Here is a 22,315-nt window from a genome sequence, read left to right on the forward strand (position 1 = left end):
TGTTCTAAACTGATCCATTAAGTTGATACTTTTGTTATTTTTGTCCCTGAGTTTCATTAAAGGCAACTGTTAGATTGGATACAATAGTTGCTAACATTTCACAGATGCTGCTGATAAATGTATCAACTAATTGTATCAACTAAATGTTGCAAAATTCTAGTTTTCGTTCTGCACCTGAATTACTGAGCTGCTAGATAAACACCAGAGACAGGGACATTAAAAATTTAAAATGTAAAGCAATTGAAAAAGTCTATTTCTGGTGATGTGAACAATCTAAAACAACTCAACTGAAAAAAAGTGTTTGGAAGGTGAACAACCCCTTTAAAGAGGTTTACCTACTTTGAAGTAACGTTTAGATGTTGTATGTATATATTTTAGTATGTTATAGAATGTCGAATTCCTAGCAAAACCATTTTGGCCTTCATTATTATCTATATTTTATAGTCTTTATGTTATTTGCCTCCTTCTTCTGACTCCAGCTTTCAAATGGGGGTCACAGACCCCATCTAAAAATCAAATGCTTTGTAAGGCTATAGATTTATTGTTAGTGATACTTTTTATTATTTATCTTTCTATTCATATTTCAGTCTCTTATTCAAATCAATGCATGATTGCTAGGGTATCCTGGGCCCTAGCAACCATAATGCTAAAATTGCAGCTCAATAAAAAGCTCAAAACTCAAAAACCACAAAATGAAAACCAAATTTTCTCAGTATCACTCTCATTTTCCCCATTCGTAAAGGGAAATGTGCGAACCCTATTTGTATATGAGTATAAAAGTGTATATGTGTGTGTAAACATGTCTATAAAACATTTTTTAATTATTTTGCGTGCAGCCAAATAAAACCACAGAGACAAGATAAGTGTCTCCAGTTTGCCTCAGAACTAATTTCATACACATTTTTCTATTGACTCTCTCTATTTTAATCTCTTTTGAACACTAGAGACAAAAAAATCATTGCATATTCTAGATGGGGAAAGAACTTTTTAAAGAATTACTGTCTCTCCTCTGAATCCATACTTTTTAAAGGGAAATATATTGTATCCAATATTTAAAGGTGAACACAAAAAATATGGCTAGAGGCAGAGGCACAAATTTAATTACTAAATGACTATGGTTGCCTAGGGCTGGCGCAGAACCCCAAAACATACAGTAATGTTTAACATTTCTGCCCTACTTCTCTAGTTAAATGTAAGTTATCTTTACAGATAAGGTTAGTTATTAGGGTTTCTGGTGAACAAATGTATTTAAAATGTATATATATATTTATTAGAAAAAAAGGAAAATGGGGCTTCAGTGGAAAAATCCTGGTACCTTCTACCCAGTAAATGCTACTAAAATACAAGTTATGTTTATAACAACTTCACGTTACATTTTCAGTTCCATATTAAAGGTATCCATATACAATGAGTTCAATATATATAATATTATACATATTCTGGTATTAACGGTATCCATATACAATGAGTTCAATATATATAATATTATACGTATTTTAACTTACTGTATATGCCACCTCATGTCACAGTGTAACAAAGGCTGCAGAAGGAAGAAGGTGTCCTTAGTGAACTGGTATTTTGTGTTTGGGTAATTTCAGAACGGCTTACCACCCACATGATTTCTAGCTGGAGGCTGGACAGCAAAATGTTTAAAAAAATAGGCATGCACCAAACTCTGCTTTTTATGTTTCAGTAAAATCCTAGGGTACAGATTCAGCCTAATACCAAACTGAATCCTAACCCTTGAGTCTGGTGGAAATTGCTAGCACAGGGGCAGAAATACCTGATGTGTGTATGTGTTTTTTCAGTTATATATGTATTTAGTTTGGCCAGGCTGAATTTGGCTGAATCCGAATCCTGTTGCCCGAAGTCCTGAACCGAATCCAGGATTCCGAGTATCCCTATTAAAAATACGACTACTGTTTTTCCGATGAAGACCTCTTTAAGTATATTGTGGGCTTCTAGCTTGTCTTTGCCTTAAAATTAATTTATTACAAATTGTCTCTTAGACCGGGCATTACCTTAACATCTAGATATCGTACACACGCTTAGTCTTAAAAAACATTGTTAACTGACAGTATAATAAAATATATCATATTGACCTAAACTTCTGGCCATACTTAGAGATTATCATTTTGATTCACCTTTTCCATGTCAAAAATAGTAATTTGTTTTTACTTGCACAATTAGAAGTCCAACAACAGTATTACCAATGAGCATAGAGCTTCTGTGTCACTTAGCATGAACTGAATTCATAAATTGACTACCGGTAAACATTTACCTTCCATCTCCAGTGTGGCCTTCTACCATTTGTTTACCTGCAGCAAAGCTCATGTACAGTGGGCTGCCCTAGGGTGCAGGGTAATATAAACAGGTATTACAAAAGTTGCAGGCCAATCACATATGACCTTAGAAATCCTATGTCTATTATTTTGTACTAAATGTTAATGCTAAGGTCAACTTTTCCTGCCTGTTTTAGCCTGAAGTCTTATACACAGAGACCAGTGTTGTAACTAGATATATCTGGGCCTCACAGGAAATAATTTTTTAGGCCCCCAAATTGTCTAAGAGTGTTTTAACAATATTTATTTAAATTGTACATGAATTTGGGCATCATGGGGCCCCTATAAATCCTGGGCCCCCCTGCAGTTGCAGGGTCTGCTTCCTCTATAGTTACACCCCTGACAGAAACACCAATTTCTATATCTATAAATACTGACCTATCTCTGTACTGTTTAGGTCCAGCAACCTTTGGTCTTCTATCAGTCCCAAAGAATAGTGTACAGGCAACTCATCCAGTGTGGTCCCATGGCTAGAGTCAGGAGAAGGTTCTGTAGAAAGTGGAAGCTCCAAGCTGTAGTATGAGCTGCATCCATCAGGAGTAAGGGGAAAATCAAAGAGCAGACCATCTGATAGGCCACTTAATTCCTCCAAGTCCGACAGGCCACTGCTTGTGCTGGTGGAGTAACTCCGAGAGACTGTATCTTTACTGTCCCTGGCAAGGACTTGGTCTTGGATTTGCTGGTGCTTCTGGACCTCAGCAAACAGACTATCTCTTTGTTTTTTGGACATGCGACCAAATTTCACAGCTAGGAAAAACAACAATTATTTTGAACCACTGGTATTTCCAGAGAATAACATGCATAGTAACATAGTTACATAGTAAGTTAGGTTGAAAAGACACATCCATCAAGTTCAACCTTTTAACTCTTTTTTTTTTTAACCTGCCTAACTGCCAGTTAATCCAGAGGAAGGCAAAAAAACAAACATCTGAAGCCTCTCCAATTTGCCTCAGAGTGGGAAAAAATCCCTTCCTGACTCCAAAATGAAAATTGGTCTAGTCCCAGGACTATTCTATGAACCCTTATATATTTATACATAGTTATCATATCATTCCTTAAGCGCCTCTTCTCCAGCCAACCCCAACTTGGCCAGTCTTTTCTCATAGCTAAAATATTCTATACCTTTTACCAGATTAGTTGCCTTCTCTTTACCCTCTCTAATACAATAATGTCCTGTTTAAACACTGGAGACCAAAACTGTAGGGCATACATGGGCATCCACAGATAGGTGCAAGGGAGGGAACTTGCCCCCCCCCTGGACTTGTACTTTATAATAAAGGATAATCTCTTGCCATATGTACATACTGTATACAGTTTGGTTGTTTTTTTTTATATGAACGCATATCTTAACATTAATAATAATGCAATAAGTCTAAAAAAGCTTACATCTTGTGGTCAGCACCCCTTCAAATAATGGACCATCCCAATGCCTATTCTACTGCTCAAAGCCTCAGTCTGGATTTAGTTCCACTCCTTCCCTCTGTGAGACGTTTGCTGCTCCTCAACTATGTATGTGTCTCCTCCTGATGAAGCAGCTTATTTCCCAGGGCAGATGAGTGTGAATCTGTCAGGTGTATTAAGCTTAAACTGGCCATAGATGTTGAGATTTTTAAAAGATCAGATCCTGATCGTGAGACCACAATCTTCTCAGAACGATCGTACGATCGTACGAATTTACCATCAACTAAAAAGACCAATTTGCCATGAAAACAAAGGGGAGCTGCCTGCTTGGCCCTGCAAACATATATAGATAGATTGTACTGGGACCGACAAAGATTTTTTGACCTGGCCGATCAATTTCCTGACAGATGTCGGCGAAAAATCGTAAGATGTACGATAGTTCGAATCCCACTAACCGCACGATAATTTCGAAGGATCGGTCGGGCTTCCCTAAAATCGGTCGTTCGGCAAGAAGGATCGTCGCGTCTATGGGGAGCTTTAGAGTGTGAATCTGTCAGGTGTGTTAAGCCTAGAGTGTGAATGCCAATGTATATGTATATGTATGTGTATGTATTTGTGTGTATCTATACCTGTGTGTAAAATGAAGTTAGTGTTAATGTGTGTAAGGGCAACTGTGCGTAAGAAGGTCTGACAGACTGTGTGTGAGTTATAGAGACTATAATGAACCTGTGTATACTGTAGCTGTATAACTATATTCATTCTTGAACCTTATAGGTAAAGGTTGGCTTTGGGTTTTGCCTACACTCTCAGTGCATTTGCCACAAAGCACATTAACCCCTACAGTTCTAGAATTCCGCACATATCCATGTCATCACTCCATTCACTGTTCTCTGTTACTCTTTCCCTTCTCATTCTGCTGAGTTACCCCCACACTCAACTCTCTGTCTCCAGTGTCAGACTGGGACACCAGGGGCCCACCCAAAAACCTTAGACCCCAGGGGCCCACCAAAAGACCTTAGACAAGGGGCCTGCAGTACTATAATAATTCACGCGCCGGGAGTTTTCCTGGTATCCCTGTGGGCCAGTCTGACACTGTCTGTCTCTAATAACTCTCTGTCTCACTCTATATATCTGTATATATAGACATATTTATAATATTAAAATAAATATTTTTGCCCCTCACCCCCGTCTCCTGCTCCTGTCCTGCATCCACTTCATTCTTTCATTTTGGATGACTCTTTTAACCCTTATATATATATATATATATATATATATATATATACAGTATATATATACAGTATAGATATATATATACAGTATAGATATATATATATATAGATATATAGATATATATATATATATAGATATATATATATATATATACATATATATATACATATATACATACTAATTGTAGATATTATGATATCTATGTTAATATTGTGATATTAACATTAAATTAAAAGAGTAGGTATGCAGACCAACCAGTAACGGAACTAGGTGGGGGCGGGCCCTGGTGCGGGCTGTGCAGTCGGTCCCGCCCCGCCCCCACCCTCGTCCGTGTGATTTTTCTCTCGCGCTGCAGCCGACTCCAGCCGGCTGCCGTGCGTGCGATCTGCCGGGGGGGCCCTGCGGGGGTACGGCCCCTGGCCCAGTTTCACCCCCTGCTCCCTCAGTAGTTACGCCCCTTAGACCAACTGGTGTTCCGCCTTACGCATTTCACACCCTCTGGTACTTATTCATAGGCATTAATGATGATATCAACTTTATCCACAGTATTTAAACCCAATAAAATCCCTCCCTTAATAGTTTAAAACCAATCACATGTTGCCACATCACACTCAGATGTCAGACCAGCACTATATATATATATATATATATATATATATATATATATATATATATATATATATATATATACATACACATAGTTGGGATCTTATTTTTTCCTTTTTAGTATGCCTACATTCAGCACAAACAGTAGCCAAATCAATAGCAAAACAGTAAGTACCACAAAATGAGTATAAATCAGGATTGATGCTCTATATACTCTTGGCTCAAACATAATTGAGTCTACATACATACTCACTTTCCTTGTATGTAGATCCAGTGACCAGAACCTTGGGTTCTTGGGATACCATACATGACAGTGCGCCAGTAGGCATACAACAATACAAGTTCATGCAGTCGACAAAATGGTTTGTGTGAAGTTGCCCTAGGTGGATGAGTCTGTCTGCCTAGACTCTAAGCTGGGGTCTCTAACCTTTTTTACCCATAAGCCACAACCCAATGTTTCATTAAAGTGTTAAACTTTTGAATCTCAGGGCAATGGCAGACAAGACATTTTGCAGCCTGAGATTAATCTCAGGGACTGAAAGCAACAAAACGTCCCTTGTTTTCTTTTCAGCAGCTAGCATGGGACTCACGATGGGGAAACATATGTGGCGCAAAGCTGTCCAAAGCTACCTTGGGAGACTTCAGAAAGTAGCCACGCTGCATATGTTTTTCCAATAGCAATTCCATGACAATAGTCCCTTTCCCTTTATGCTAATAACACCAAATGACTAATGCTTGAAACCACCCATGGTGCCTCCCATCAAGGTCTATGGAAATTTGAGCCATTTCTTTACCTGGAAATCTACCTATGTAACATTAGCTTTATCCTCGCCCATGTGCATGTCCTGTGTTGTGACAGGTAAATTTGTGAAATCAGATTTACCGAGTAAATATTCATATTTGGATGAAAATCAAAGGTGACAAAACTCTTTCAAATGAAGATGTCTCTATGTAAGTTGTAATTTGGATGAGTGAGCCTTAGTTACAGATCTCCATTAATATTATTGTCATGTATTTTTTTTAAATCTGTTGCAGCAATGTTTACCCACCATCTCTGGACATGCCTAGTTCCAGGCACTTCTGCAGTCGGCAGTGTTGGCAACGATTGCGGTTAGTTCGGTCAATTAAACAGTTGCGATGGTGAGAACATGAGTAACTTGCATTGTTTTGCTGACTTCTTCTGAAAAAACCCTAGAAATAATAAATCATAACTCAAGGTCAAAATGTAAAAAGACATAAGATACCACTTATTACCAGCATATATATATATAAAAAAACAGCCCTAACATAGAAAGGATTTTAGATAAACCATTTAAATAACATGGCAAAGTGGGAAGATGCACTAGCATGGCTTCCCTTCAATATGTGAAATTAGGTATTTCTGTGTATATGTTTTTTGCAAACTGACTATATGCTCACCTGGCACATCGTAAAAACATGTTGTTCTTTACAATTTTTCTGCCCAATATGCCCTGGCCAGATTCTGTTCATTGAATAGGAACACTAGCCAGTGCAGGATTTATTTGTAAGAATACTCCCACGGCCAATAAAATTCTGTGTTAGTGCCTTCAATCCAGTTGCTACAAATATGGAAGTCCTCAGTAAACACCTCGACCTTCAAGTATAGTATGAGATAAGTATACTGATACTAGATGTGTCCCAATTATTTATCTAAACGTAAAAGTGAGCTTCAGATGTCCATGTAGATTATCTTTTAATGGCACTGCTTTCTTACACTGAATACTAAAATATATAGAGTGCATGTTTTTACGATAAAATTCTGTGTTAGTGCCTTCAATCCAGTTGCTACTTGTTGATTCAAATATGGAAGTCCTCACTAAACACCTTTACCTTCAAGTATAATACCATAGTATGAGATAAGTATATAGATACTAGATGTGTCCCAATTATTTATCTAAACGTAAAAGTGAGCTTCAGATGTCCATGTAGATTATCTTTTAATGGCACTGCTTTCTTGAATACTAAAATATATAGAGTGCAGTGGACATCATTACAAAAGCTTTATGCACTTCTTTGAGACACTTCTTATCCCAGTTTGAGCTCATCTGTATGTATAGGGCTGGGCACCCTGAGACCGGCACCATCCTCTGCCCCTGCCTGCACCCCCCCCCCCAGGATCGTGCACATTCAGGGGAACGGGGCTCATAGGCAGGCATCTTCCACTGTCCTCCCCACCCTCAGGATCTTGTGCAATCACGATCACTTACAGAGGGTCAGTACCCCAATGCGGCTGGGCAGCATGCCACCCCTTTATCTGCGCCGCCCTAGGCCTGGGCCTTTGTAGCCTTGCCACATGTATAATGTTAGGAGCAGGTAGGCTTAATTGTTTGAATAGTGATTTATAGAAATAGATTTACAGGTACTGACATTTTCAAAAGGGAACATAAAGCCAGGCCTTAGGGCAGCACAAAAGGCAGTATCTGCAGTGCAGTACTACCAAGAGTGGAAGTGCAACTTGTGGGGGATTACAAATGCCCGATGAGAGTAAAAGCTACAGAGGCAGTTGGGGCAATGTGGTGAGAGGTGCCAAATCGTGGGGGCCTATGGGCTTGTAAAACTGTTGACTTTGGGGCCCTATCTGTACAATTTTTTATGTCTGTGATTAAAATGCATTTTCAGTGGCCATAAAATGATCACTGCACAGCAAGATTAATGAAGTGGGATTTACACAAATTAATAGTACATTTAAAGGGGTTGTTCACCTTCAAACACTTTTTTTCAGTTCAGTTTGTTTCAGATAGATCACCAGAAATAAAGACTTTTTCCAATTACTTTCTATTTTATATTTCGGAACATTTTTCTAATATTGATGTGTAACGTTTCATTTTTCTCCTTTAAAAGCAGCTCTGGGAGCAGTGTCACCGACTCGTTAACTGTTTTAAATTGATTCATTTAGTTGATACATTTGTTATCTTTGTCTCTGCTGAGCAGAATCCCTGAGTTTCATTAAAGGCAGCTGTTGATACAAAAGTTGCGAATTTTCCACTGATGCTGCTGAGAAATGTATCAACTAATTGTATCAACTAAATGTAGCAAATTGTAACAGTTCAGATGCTTCTGGATCACTGAGACACCAGAGACAGGAACATTAAACTTTAAACTTTGGAAATCAGTAAAAAAAAAAAAAAAGCAATTGAAAAATGTTTATGATCTGAAAACAAAAGTGTTTGAAAGGTGAACAACCCCTTTAAGATACCAGCAGATTCCATGTGTTTTGCTTAAAGGAGAACTAGACCCCCCAATTAAGAGAAGCCCCTACCTACTAAGCTATAGTCCCCCTCCCTGCTTCACCCAGCATACTTCAATAGCCCTGAAAATATCCCTAAAATATTTCTCACCTAACAGTGCAGAATAAGCTCAGAGGAGCTTGTGGGCACCATATTCCATATTGCCGGTCTTCATTTGGAATAGAGCGCAGCATTGGCACATGTGCAGTTGGAGCAGTCTTCCAGTTCATACCGACTGTGCATGTGCCAAAAGTGCCAGAAATTGCTGAAGAGGACCTGAAAAAATCTGAAGATCCGAAAGATGGCACCCACAAGCTCAGCTGCATTAACTCTGCAGTGTTAGGTGAGAAAATATATTAGGGACATTTTGAAGGCTATTAAAGTATGCCAGGGGAAGCAGGGAGGGGGAGGGGGACTATCTAGATCAGTAGGTAGGGTTTTTTCTTAATTGGGGGGTTGAGTTCTCCTTAAACTAGAATGTGAAGTTTTGTGTTGAGTTGATGCAAAACACTTACCTTACATCCTTCACAGGTAATCACACCATAATGAATTCCAGATGATTTGTCTCCACATATTTTACATGGGATTACTTCTATCTGTGCTGTGAAAAAAAAATGGCAGGTGGTACATATTTATTTATTTATACCTAACAGGAACATTATTATGCATAGGGAAATATTGTTTCCTTTACAGTGGGGATCTAAAAGTAACAGAACCTGACTAAACATTCCACTTTTAATCTAAAAATGAAATACTTGTGAATTGGCAGTTTTCCACATGTCCACCAGATGTCCCTATTTTACAAATCATTTGGATTCATTGGCTGACCGATAAATAAATAAACAAATAAACATACCACACACACACACACACACACAGACACACACATATATATATTCAATAATTAATTACATTTTTTTATTTATCTAAATTCATAAATCTACTGTATATGTAACAATCACAGTCTTGTTTTATGTACTTTTAACCATAAACCATGTAAAGAGGGTACTGTGCTTAATTGTACTCATCCTTTTCTTTGTCTTAAAATGAGGGTATTGCATTAGCACAGAATTGGCATTCTTTTATTATTATTTATTATTATTATTAATAATAGCAAAAGATAATATACTGAATTCTACAAATAATTAAACAGCCTAAAATGGTGATGATGCTGCCAATGCACGCAGATTACAGAGACAACATTTTTATACTACTACAATATTTTTTTTTTGCCGTGCTAGGAAGCATTTTCATTTTCAACTTTGTCTTTATATTTATCATTATGTTCTCATCCTTCTTATTTTTCTGTTAGTATCTTCCAAACATAGCTGTCCTTCATTTTGCCCTGCAGAAAAAGTAACCATAATTTTGTACCTGGGTTTCCACGACACTCAGGTTACCAGATCATGTAAAATGACTGGGCCCCTACACCAGTGTACCAGATAGCTGCACTTCTTTACTGTCCGCACCCCTGTAACAAGACCCTTTTCACAACACCATCACGACTAACAAAGAAAACAGAGTAAAAATGTTTTAAACATTTTCCTTTATAGGTTTCAACAGTGCCTCTCTGTTGGTTTTTCTCCTTCACTTTTTAAAGGCATTTAATTAAAAATCGCAACTTCACAAGTAATGTACAAGTAATGTAATGTTCACATTGGCTAGTGAATATTATATTGCTAAGAAAAAGTTAGCGTTAACATCTTCTCTAGAGTTTGGTTAAATATTCATGGCAAAAAAATGTTATTACATACACTGCGAAAGCCATTTGGTTGCAAACTTTGGGAGGAAGCTATTGAGGTCTGTAATAGTAATGTAATTCATCTGTAATTCATCATCTGGACTGGAGTAATGGGGATTGGTGCACTGAAAAATTAAAAAATTATTGTATCTCCAGCGCATCCCCAATGTGGGTGTGGTTCGGCAGCATGCCGCCCCCCAAAATCCTGCCGCCCTAGGCCCGGGCCTAGGTGGCCTTTCCACAAATCCGGGCCTGCTTTTTTTTGTATTCTAAAACCTTCTATACCTACACCCTTTTGCGTTTTTATTGTTTGCTTCATTTTTCTCTTTCCCCATTTTGCTTGTGTGTCTGTGTCACACATGCTCTCAAAGGGCAATGATAGATGTGGTTCTTTGTGGCCAGCAGGAAATCACCTCACACAGATAACATGTGCCCATTAGTACATTTTGATCCATTCTTCTGGATGAAAATGTATTTTTGGGCACTTTGTCGCCTGTGAGGAAAGGAGGTGATACAACACCCTATTTGTCCTTGCCTTAAGGCTACTTATACATGGAACATATCAATGCTGTTATATCTTAAACACAAATATATATAGGTAAAACTAATGAGTGCACTAATATTGTGCATTTTTTAAACATTTCAGAATATTTTCAACCCATATACTATCTTTAACATGTGTCATACAATGGGAAATTATGGGTGTGTGTAAAAAACACAACTGAAAGGATCGTTATTCACAGAAAACAAGTGAATAAAGATTGTTTTGTGTGTTTACAATATATTAAAGGAGACATACTGAGCCAGATTCAATTCAGTGAGAAAAGGTTATCTCATGGTTTATCAAGTGAAAAGTCATGGACGAGATTCAATTCAAGGAAAAAAAACTTTTCTCCAAATTCAGTTCAGTTTTGAAAAACAAGAATGTGCCAGTGTATTATATACTAGTTTAAATAAATGTATTTTGAAATAGATGGTGGGATTTATAGAAAATTGCTGCAAAAAACCCTACCAGTACCACCCATAAGTCCCACTTTCTGCTGCCTCCATTACCAGGCTGTACTCAGCACTGTCAGATTGGGACCAACCAGAACTGATAGGGAACTGAAGCCTGCCTTTGCTTATGTGAATGCAGGCCTGTGATTGACTATTTCCCACCTACTGTGCTTGGGACATGCCCACCCTTCAGTTGAAAGAGGGACAGGGTAGTAACTACAGAGGAAGCAGACCCTGTGGCTGCAGGGGACCCTGGAAGTATAGGGGGGCCCATAAGACCCTTATTAAAGGGGTTGTTCACCTTCCAAACACTTTTTTTCAATTCAGTTGTTTTTAGATTGTTCCCCAGAAATAAAGACTTTTTTCAATTATTTTCCATGATTTATTTTTTACGTTTTTTCCAAAATCTAAGTTTAAAGGTGAATGTTCGTGTCTCTGGTGTTTCAGTCTGGCAGTCTGAACTGTTACAATTTTGCAACATTTAGTTGATACATTTCTCAGCAGCATCTCTGGAGTATTAGCAACTATTGTATCAATTCTAACAGCTGCCTGTAATGAAACCCAGAGATTCTGCTCAGCAGAGACAAAGATAAGAAATGTATCAACTAAATGTATCCATTTAGAACAGTTTACAGGATCGGCGACCCCCCCCCCCCCCCCCAGAGCTGCTTCAGAAGGAGAGAAATTACACTTTACACTTCAATACTAGAAAAACGGTCACACATAGAAAATAGAAAGTCATTGGAAAAAGTCGTTATTTCTGGTGATCTATCTGAAACCAACTAGTTGTTTGAAGGTAAACCACCCCTTTAATGAGCAAGTTTAATATATATTGGTAAAACAGGATAACCGGATATTTTGTTGTCCCTAAAATACGTTTGCTGTGGCGCTCAGTAACATGTAGTTACTCCACTGGACAGGACTCATAGCAGAGCTCCAATAAAGGGGCACTTCATTTTAAATTTATAAATTTTTAACCAAAAATAAAACCTGGACAATAAATTGCTCATTATTGCCTCCTTTAAAGCCCAGTTAAAAACTCATCTCAAACCCATGAAACCTGTGCCTTAAAGGAGAACTGAACCCTAAAAATTAATATGGCTAAAAATGCCATATTTTGCATACCGAACTTATTGCACCAGCCTCAAGTTTCAGTTTCTCATTAGCAGCAATGATCCAGGACTTAAAAATTGTCACAGGGGGTCACCATCTTGGAAAGTGTCTGCGACACTCACATGCTCTGTGGGCTCTGAGAAGCTGTTGAGAAGCTAAGCTTAGGGGCCGTCGCAAATTATCAAGCAGGAAATGAGGTTGGCCTGTAATATAAGCTGATGCTGCTACAAGGCTGATTATTATATTCTGATACTAATTGCACTGGTTTCTGCTATTATCTGTATTAATTACTAATCAGCCTTATATTGTGACATTTAAATTCTATGTACTATGTACTATGAGTATTGTGAGTCAGTCCCTAAGCTCAGTAAGTGACAGCAGCACAGAGCATGTGCAGTGAATCAGCAAGAAGGAAGATGGGGAGCTACTGGGTCATTTCAGAGACACATGTCTTCCATGCTAAAGGGTTTCTAGCACACTTCTTTGGATAAGCTTTATTTCTTCTTTAATTGTGTGAGCTCCATTATGTAAGGGGAGATTATCACTGCTAAAGAAAAGTGGTCATCACTGTATCCACACAAATGGTATATATATCTATATACCTGGCCAGTAACCCAGGCAACCAAACCATGATGAGCTTTGTTCAGCCAGCTGTACGTGAAACACTAAAAGAAAAAATGTTATTGCTTGCCTCAGGTTACGTCCCAGATGCAGGTTTGCCCAGTGTTTAAAATGAGCCCAGAAGTAAACATACCTGTAAGTACTGTACATAATAGTGTGTTTACTGTTAATTGCGGGTATGCAATGTACCAAGACTGTGCATATTCCATGTTGTAATAAGCTACATTGTTACACGTCCTTTTATTTCTTTAATGTAAATAATGCAAAAGGGCAGAAGAATGAAAAAGACAGGCAATAAAAAAATCATGAAGGAGTGGTTTGAAAGCACAAATATCATTTTAATATGGTATGTAAGGGGTAATTGGCTGCAGGCTTGTAGTCCCACCTCTGATGAATTATCCTGTGGTTATATAAAAGGCATCTGCTGAGATTATGTGGAACACAACCAGGAAACTATTTCCCAACCTCAATTGGTTGGCAGGCATCAGAGGATTGTAGTTTAGTGGTAGCCTAACCTGTCCATCAGGCTTTCTGTCCCACTGACACAGTTTATCTGACTCTGAATAACATTTTGTTACGTAAACCTGAGATTAGAGAGGTTAACCTTTTTTAGACTCAAGCTCAGAGAAAACGAATAAATTGCAGTAAAATAAAGTAAGACAATTACAGAATTAAGAATGATCATAACTTCCCTCTCATTTAAAGCAGGCAAAATCCCCATGTCATTTAGATGATAACATTTACAGTAACAGCTTGAAAATAAAGCATCAAAAAGTGGTTTACTTCATTAAAAAAAGGGTGGTTAACTTCCTTACGTGACAGTAAAATGTGCAGTTTCACCCATGGCCAAATGTATCTCAATTCACACTAGAATTTTGCCATGCCTTATGTTTTGCCAACAAAACATTGTCTGTTGCACCAGAAACAAAACACAGATATCATTATTATCCACCCATTGCCTTTCCCATCAACCAATGGGATAGGAGCACACCCTAGCCTTCTCCGTCACTCTAAGGAGCTGTCCTACAAAAGCTTAACTAGCACCCAACCCTAACAGCAAGATCCTATCCTTGGGAGCAGAGGAGGAGTGTATTTCCCCAGTCTGACCTGCACCCAACACTAAACCGCAATGATCTACCAAATTTGAACCTAAACCTGCCCAACTGATGGTTAACCTGTAGGTCACTGCAGGCTTCGGGGTCAACCCAGACATCACTACTGTCAAGGCTCCATGTTGGTAGAAAAACGAATCCCATGTTGCCATTTTTTTCCAAAGACCAGTTGTAGCATAATAAAAGGAGCTTATCTAACAAGACAGGGCAAGGTATATGCTATTACATAGCTAAAAACACATTTAAGCAAGGTTTCGTGGTTCTGTGAATGTATATGCGCCAGTTTCACTCATTTGTATTGATGAAGAAAAACTTCAAAATTCAATTTAGAATTTTCCTATAGACTTCAGTAGTGTTTTCATGATTTCATGATATATACTGATGAGGTAGGGTTTTCTCATTGCACAGAATCCGACCCAAATTAGCACTCACACTCACATATCACCCCCAACTCACAGTTGATTTGTATATATTTATTTCATGAAAGTATGGGAGGGTGCTTATCAAGCTCCATTGTGAAAGGTAGTTAAGTGCCAACACCCTTGCAGCACAATAATGCCTATAAGTCATGCTCTAACTGTACATAACTGTTGGGTCTCTTTAAGGGCTGAACTAAACGATGCGCCTTCTTTAGATCCGACGTGCGGAGAGGGAGCGCATTCGTCGAGATGGATGTGCCGAATATAATAAGTAATAGAAAGGCACCTACAAACTGCGTGCATCCGACATGACTGTCGGATGCGAACGTCTCACGTTTCGCCTTTATTCGACAGTCGTGTCTGATGCACGCAGTTTGTAGGTGCGACAATTATATTACTTACATTATATTCGGCGCATCCGTCTCGCCACATGCGCTTCCTCTCAAGCCCTTTGGATGTGAAGAAGGCGCACTATGTATTTCAGATAGTTCCGCTAGCTATAACAAGTATGTGATCTGTTATCTAGAAACCCATCATCCAGAAAGCTCCAAATTATGGGAAGGCCATCTACCACTGACTCCATTTTAATCAAATATTTCACTATTTTAAAAATGTTTACTTTTTTTCTCTGTTTTATGAAAACAGTGCAGGTATGGAACCTGTTATCCAGAATTTTTGGGGCCTGGGGTTTTCTGAATAATGGATCTTTCTGTAACTTGGATCTTCATACCTTAGGTCTACTAGAAAATCTTGTAAATAAACCCATTAGGCTGGTTTTGCTTCCAGGAAGGATTAATTATATCTTAGTTTGGATCAAGTACAATGTACTGTTTTATTACTACAGAGAAAAAGAAAATAATTTTTTAAAATTTGGATAAAATAGAATGGGAGATGGCCTTTCCGTAATTTGGAGCATTCTGGATATCTGGTTTCCGGATAAAGTATCCCATTCCATACCCCATACTTTATACTTGATACCAGCTAAGAAAAAATTAATCCATATTGGAGGCAAAACAATATTACTGAGTTTAATTAATGCTTAAAAGATCTGAGCGCCCCCAACGCTCCCCAGAAAGTGGCTGGATGGCATGCCGCCCCCAATATTTTGCCGCACCTGATATTTTACCGCCCCTAATATTTTGCCACCCTAGGCCAGGGCCTTTGTGGCCTCACCACAATTCCGGGCCTGATTGAATGTGAAGAAAAACAGATCAATAACACAAGAAAAATGGCATATTGGCTTAGGATAAGAATTACAAGGTAAGTAGTCAATGTGCAGTAGTGTTTACAGATTCAGTTTGGCAGTCAGATATTACTACATGGATAGTAATGGTTAGTTTCAGTGGTTACATTAGTGTTAGTACGTATGGTCATATGCTTGTAACATTGTACAAAAAAGCTTAAAATAGCAAAACCTAATTAAATATACATATTATTCAAGTTTCATATTGCATCACAAGCTCTGAATCCAATAATTACAGTCTGAATATTGGCCTAAAATACATGTCATGTAATGTAGAAGGGATGTATACATTTTGCTACTAGGATATAAATAAGTAAGTTTTTAAGGCAAGTAACAAACGTAAATTCAGAGCAGTATGCGACTGCTTATATATGTACAAAGGATGTAACATTAAACCTACAACCTTTATATAACATTGTTGATAGTTGCAAGTTAAGTGCTCGTTCAATAAGTGGTTGGTTACGGGAGGGAACTGTGGAGTATAGGAATATGTGTATAAAATTACAATTACATAAAAAAAAGTCAAAAAGTTGCCTCACATTCCAGAATGCTTATTTGATCAACAGTATAGTTTTGGTGATACTGACACTTCTATAATGATGGTGACATTGATGTTTTGCCATTAAAAGTATTTATTTGTGCAATTCAGTTTTAAACCTACCACAGGTTGGATATTTCTCCATGCAGAGTGAGTTTATTTTTGATTGATGGGTGCTTCCTACAATATGCCAACCCGCAGAAAATGCAACTCCTTAATACACTAGAAACCTGTCAGGGCCACTGAGCTCAGGACAGAATGTAATCACTTGATCTGGCCATACACTGATAGATCATTGTCCATTTTAGCCACCCACGAGAAAGCCTGGACTGATCCAAATGTTTTGCCCCAAGGCAGCCTAACTGGGAGAGGATCACATAATTGAACCAATGCGCTTTTCAATTATTGCAATTTTCTAACCTTCTTAGTCAGATACCGGTTGAGCAAGCCTTCAGGAAGCAATACGGATAATGAAGAAGCAGGTGCTGGGGAACAAGCAGGAAGGATTGGTTTTGTGTAAAGGTAAAACTGGCAAGTTGGGCAATCATGTCTCCTCTTCGATTGGGGTTTACCTGGTAGTTCAAAATAAAATGTTCTTTTTTGCAAAATGCCTAACAAACATTTCTTGATTGCTGAGATGCTTACTTCCAGTATGCTTGAACTTTTCGACTGGTTGGGGATAGAGCTGATGAAGGAACTAGAGGTTCTAGAAAACATGGTGCCAAGGCTGGTGAGAACACCTACCATTTTTAGAATCTGTTTGATGTTCATAAAGGCAGATATCTACATTTTTACAGAGTCCAATTAAATCCTTTATAGATCAGGCAGATTTCTGGAAGACAATTATTGAGTTTATCAGACAGCCCCTGTCAAAAGGCTGCTACCTACATAAAGTGGGGTGAAGTTGGTGCCACATGACCAAGAACATCAAAAACTTTGCAGAGCATCTACAAGAATGCACTGGCCTTAGAGAGCAATGAATTGTTCTTCTCCTAGTGTGGTCATACATTTACACCTATCGAAAAAAGGATTTGTTGTTAAATGTTAATGACAAAAAAACAGTTGTTAATCCTGCAAGATTCTTTCTTTTTTCCACTATTTTTCAACTGCCTTACTCTCTGTATGATACACTTTCACTTAAAGGAGAAGGAAAGCTACCAAACTAGTTTATTGCCAATAGATTAACCACACAAGTGCAAGCTATAAGGCTATATTTATTCTGCAGAATGCTATACCATACCTGAGTAAATAGCTCTAGAAGCTCTGTTTGTTAAGGATAGCAGCTGCCATATTAGCTTGGTGTGACAACTTCTGCAACATCATCCCCACCCCCAATATCACATCCACGCCCTTGTGACATCACTGCACACCCCTCCATCCGGAAATGGGAGAGGGGAAAGTTGGCAACCCTAAACCTGAGTTAGGTAAGCACCTAGAGTCACTGGGGATGCCTAATAACTTGCAGTGTTTCTACCTTCCATCTAATTTAAAGACTTTTGTTGTCTGGTCTCACACCCAACCCTTACACTCCAGATCCTCCACCCGACCTGCGGGAAGTATCACTGCCATCCGGCATACCACCAATGGCATTAAACGAGCAGGCAGTAACTCTTAATTGGAAATTATGGTGGCATAAAAATAGTCATTTATCTTGCTTTTATGCTTGTAACTTTAGAAGGAGCCCACACCCCACCCAATTCTCTATGCAAGGTGCCTGCAGAAAGCCTGCATAGTCAGGAAAACAGAGACGTTGTGCCTGAAACACTACCACTTTGCTAGTATTCCCCTGGCAACTTACCTGAGGCAAGACTCTTCTTTCAGTATGCATTATTAAAAGTGACAGGCAGCAGTTAACATTTTTGTTTGGGTGCCATTGGAAGCATTTGTGGAGTTCTACTATTTTACACTCAATTTTAATGGCTTGGATGTGATCTCTAAGTGACAGCAAGGCTATCATGCTGCACCAGCTCCGCCCTCATAAATATGGGTCAGTGGGACATTGTTGTGTGCTCAAGTAGGTGACCATGCTCCTTTTAGACACATCATACAAAAGATGGCACATTGTATACCTAATGCAGAGCCAAATGGGAGACTGAGGGATAAGATCATTATTAAATGAAAAATATAGTCTTCCATAGTAAAAAAAAATACATTATGCCAAAAAGTTTAATTTTACACATAGAAAAAGTAGTTGGACATGGAACAGCAGATGAACATGGTAGAGTGGTAACAAAATAATGCTTAAAATGCACCAAGCATTTTTATAAGGGTGTATTATACTTCTAGTGGTTCTTGAGCATTTATTACATAAACAGATAGATATACACACAATTATTTTAAGGATATGCCAAGTGAACATTGACAGGAATGCTTTGCTTACCTCTCATGGTGATGTTAGGATGGGGTTAATTCAAACATGAATGATATGTAGCTTTAGGTCGTGGGTTGGACTGTGAGTACCAGGGGCAGGGTGGATGAGCAACTTAGTTCTTTTCTAATGCTGTGCAACAGTAAAACAGCCTTAATATGTTCTTTAGAACAGCTACCAGGTTCTTTTTCTTGGAAACTTAACACGCTCTTGTAGCTTTCCAGTGCTCAGAATGATAAGGTTCCAGTAGGCACTGCTCAGCACAGTGATACACTGACAGCATCAGTTCTGTATGTCACACACAGTCTGCTAGGTTGGCTCAATCCTTTGCTAGAGTCCAGCTGATGCACGTACAGCTAGTGATAGTCTCGGTGGAACGCAGTATACAGCGCCTCTTGTTAATCTTAATAGGATTAGCACAGCAGGACTTGCATAGTCTTCCTTATTCCGTGCAAGATTTCTAGCATGCACCTCAATCCTATATCCTGAAAAGTAATGTCTTGGTCCTGTCCCCACTCCAGTCCTCTCAGCTGCCAAACTACTTCTCCAGTTTAGCATTTTCCAATTGGCAGTAGCGACTCATAGCAAGCACGCCCCTTTTTGTGCACCACACCGTTTCTTCTTTGAACGTAGTTGCTGGTAAACCTCCTCTACTGACGTGTGAGGTGCCCGGCCCCCTGTCAGCTGTTAGTCCAGTGTTCTAGCATGCTGCCTTAAAGGGGTTGTTTACCTTTTCTCACTGCTATCCAAAAAAATAATAGATTATGTTCCCCTAAACATGTTAACCTATGTTTCGGGACGATTATATCTTGATTAAGGCAGATGCACCATTTAAAACTTATTGTGATAGCCGCAATACTTTAAGAGGCACCGGAGAAAGTTTCCAAGGGGACAGATTTTTATTGTGTAAGCAGTATGGGCGACTTGGAAGATAGACCAGTGTTGGACTGGCCCACTGGGATACTAGGAAAACTTCTGGTGGGCCCATGTGTCAGTGGGTCTCTTGCTTCTAACCATTTGGCCTATTTCATTGGCATTCCCTATTTCTTTATGGAGCTTAATAATGGAAGAATATAGTATAGTTTATAGAGATAAAAAACTAGGTTGGGTAAGGAGAGGAGGAATAATAGTTTGAAAAGTGGGCCCATAGTCTAAGGAATTCTGGTGGGTCCCTGGCATCCCAGTCCAACACGGCATAAGACTCTGCTTTTTCCATAGCAAGCCCCACTCCCTCTCCCAGCATTTGTAGCCCATAGTTTGCATGAAAGAAAGTCACTCAGTGTGACAAGTGCTTTGAGTATGCTCCCCCCTCCCTCTTTCACAGCAGCAGCTGCTGCAGGCCTGCAGCCATTTACAAGCCTAGGCCCTTCACTATACAATCACATGAAGGAAAGGTAGCAGCTCAAATATACAATGGTAATCCTGTCGTTAAATAAAAATAGATTGTGCAATATCAATGTGAAGGTTAACTTTTACTTGACAAAGCTGAAGTGAGTTAGCAATAGCATAGCAACAGCAGTGTCCTATTCAGGGTTTCCAGATTTACATTTCGAACCAGCCAATAAGTAGCCCAAAAAATAGTCCAATTTGAACACTGAACAATCAATATGACAACAGCTTATAAAAGCAGCTAACTATATTTATCATTCTATTTGCATGGCACATGTAATAATCACATACCAGATGCAGTGGGCTGCAGGCTGTAGTACAGACAGGTTGGGACTGATGGGCTGAAACTGCAGCAAATAGAAATGGAGTTGCTTTCTACACCTTTCTACTCTGTTAACATTCTGGGTATTGTAGTCGCACATTTTCCTTGGCTGTCAGCATTTGTTGAATAAAAACTATATTACCCAACATGCACTGCAATGGCACACTGGGGGTAAAAAGCTTTGGCTAGCTTTCAAAGTACAAACCCGCCAAGGCTCCAAAACTAGCCCAATTTTGTACCTTGGCTAATTTGTACTTTGGAAACCCACCTGAGCTTGAAATAAATAGCCCAACATGGCAACCCTGGTCCTACTCTGTAGCACAGCTGCTAATCTTTGAAGGGGAAGAGCCACTTACTTCCTGTAAAGTTAATAAACCAATCAGAGGAAAGGCATGCAAAATAGAAAATAGCAGATAGAATACAGGCGTGGGCAGTAGATTTTGGAGCTCTTACCAGTATTAAGCATTACAGACTCACAAACACAGGTCCGGACTGAGAATTAAAATAGGCCCTGACATTTCAGGTACAAAGAGGCCCAATCAGCCCACACAGAGGCCAAAACAGTCCCCACCAGCCCACTAAATACTTACTTTCTATGGCACCTTATAGCAGCCGTCTGGCATTTGCCAGAACCCACAGATTGCCAGTCCGGGCCTGCACAAACATGCTGATACAGTCCTTTGTAAAAATAAAATAAAGGGGGGGGCAGTGACCACCTCCCCTGGTGCCTCTACTAACTCATGCCTTGGAAAGAAACACTAATTTCAAATACATAGTTCAGCTGCAGTTGCTGGAATTGTTAGTGAAATGCATGCTGTAGTTGCAGGCAGGTAAAACATTTTGGCGGGTTTTCAGGTTTCACCAGTTTGATTTGGTCAAAGACCAATGAGCCCAGACTCACTCTGTGTCCATCAATATTAGGTGGTCAAAACCAGGGTCACATTTTTTCCTGTATGGAGCGTAATGTAAAGTTGCTATGGTACCCACAATGGTTGCTTGCAGGGCCATATAGGGGTTATTTGGTTGAACCACCAGGAGAGGTAATAAAATTGAGAGGCTATGTGATATTGGTAAAGGTTAGGCAGACCCAGGCCTTGCCTTAGGTTTTGCCTTAGGGACCAAACCTAGGGACTTTGTAGTTCCACACAAATTATATTTGCATACTTTCAATTTCTAGTATTAATTGTTTGGGTATAAGCCTTGGGAAATTGTGGAAGATGTACAATAATTTGGGTAGGTCAGGAAAAGTTTAGACCAAGCGAGTTGCACATTACAGGAGCAGGTGATAGGCTGTAAATTATCTATGTTATACTTGGTTGCATCTTGCTTTATTATTATACCTGGGTATTTCAATTTGTGTACCCATTTGAGGTGGAGGCGGGGTTCTGAGGGGAGATATTGTTGTCAACTGGAAAAATGCTGGATTTATCCCAGTTTATGTGTAGTCATGAAAAATTTTCAAATTTGTCATTGAGCTGAAGGGCTTCTTGGAGTGGTTGCCCAAGACTCTCTAGGTATAATAATATATCATCAGTGTACAACAATATTTTTCCTTTACTGTCCCTATCTTGAGGCATGGGATGTTGGTTCAGTTCGGATTTGTATGGCAAGAGGCTCTATGTTCAA

At 39.1% G+C, this 22,315-nt stretch overlaps 1 protein-coding gene across 2 annotated transcripts in view; it reads right to left on the reverse strand.

The window, feature by feature from the left end:
- Nucleotides 1-21,248, reverse strand: part of rorb.2.S (RAR-related orphan receptor B, gene 2 S homeolog) — a 28,222-nt gene extending 6,974 nt beyond the window's left edge. Inside the window, exons 1-4 of one of the 2 annotated variants that reach the window (XM_041579875.1) lie at nucleotides 18,991-21,248; nucleotides 9,343-9,428; nucleotides 6,629-6,770; nucleotides 2,721-3,089 (exon numbers count right to left, since the gene is read on the reverse strand). In XM_041579875.1, coding sequence (XP_041435809.1) covers nucleotides 2,721-3,089; nucleotides 6,629-6,770; nucleotides 9,343-9,428; nucleotides 18,991-18,997 — 604 coding nt within the window. In that variant the 5' untranslated portion in view covers nucleotides 18,998-21,248. The remainder of the gene's footprint in view (nucleotides 1-2,720; nucleotides 3,090-6,628; nucleotides 6,771-9,342; nucleotides 9,429-18,990) is intronic. The other variant, XM_041579874.1, reaches the window with a different exon arrangement.
- Between the last annotated feature and the right edge of the window lie 1,067 nt (nucleotides 21,249-22,315).

Source organism: Xenopus laevis, chromosome 1S (genome assembly GCF_017654675.1).
Source record: "Xenopus laevis strain J_2021 chromosome 1S, Xenopus_laevis_v10.1, whole genome shotgun sequence".
NCBI classification, from domain to species: domain Eukaryota; kingdom Metazoa; phylum Chordata; class Amphibia; order Anura; family Pipidae; genus Xenopus; species Xenopus laevis.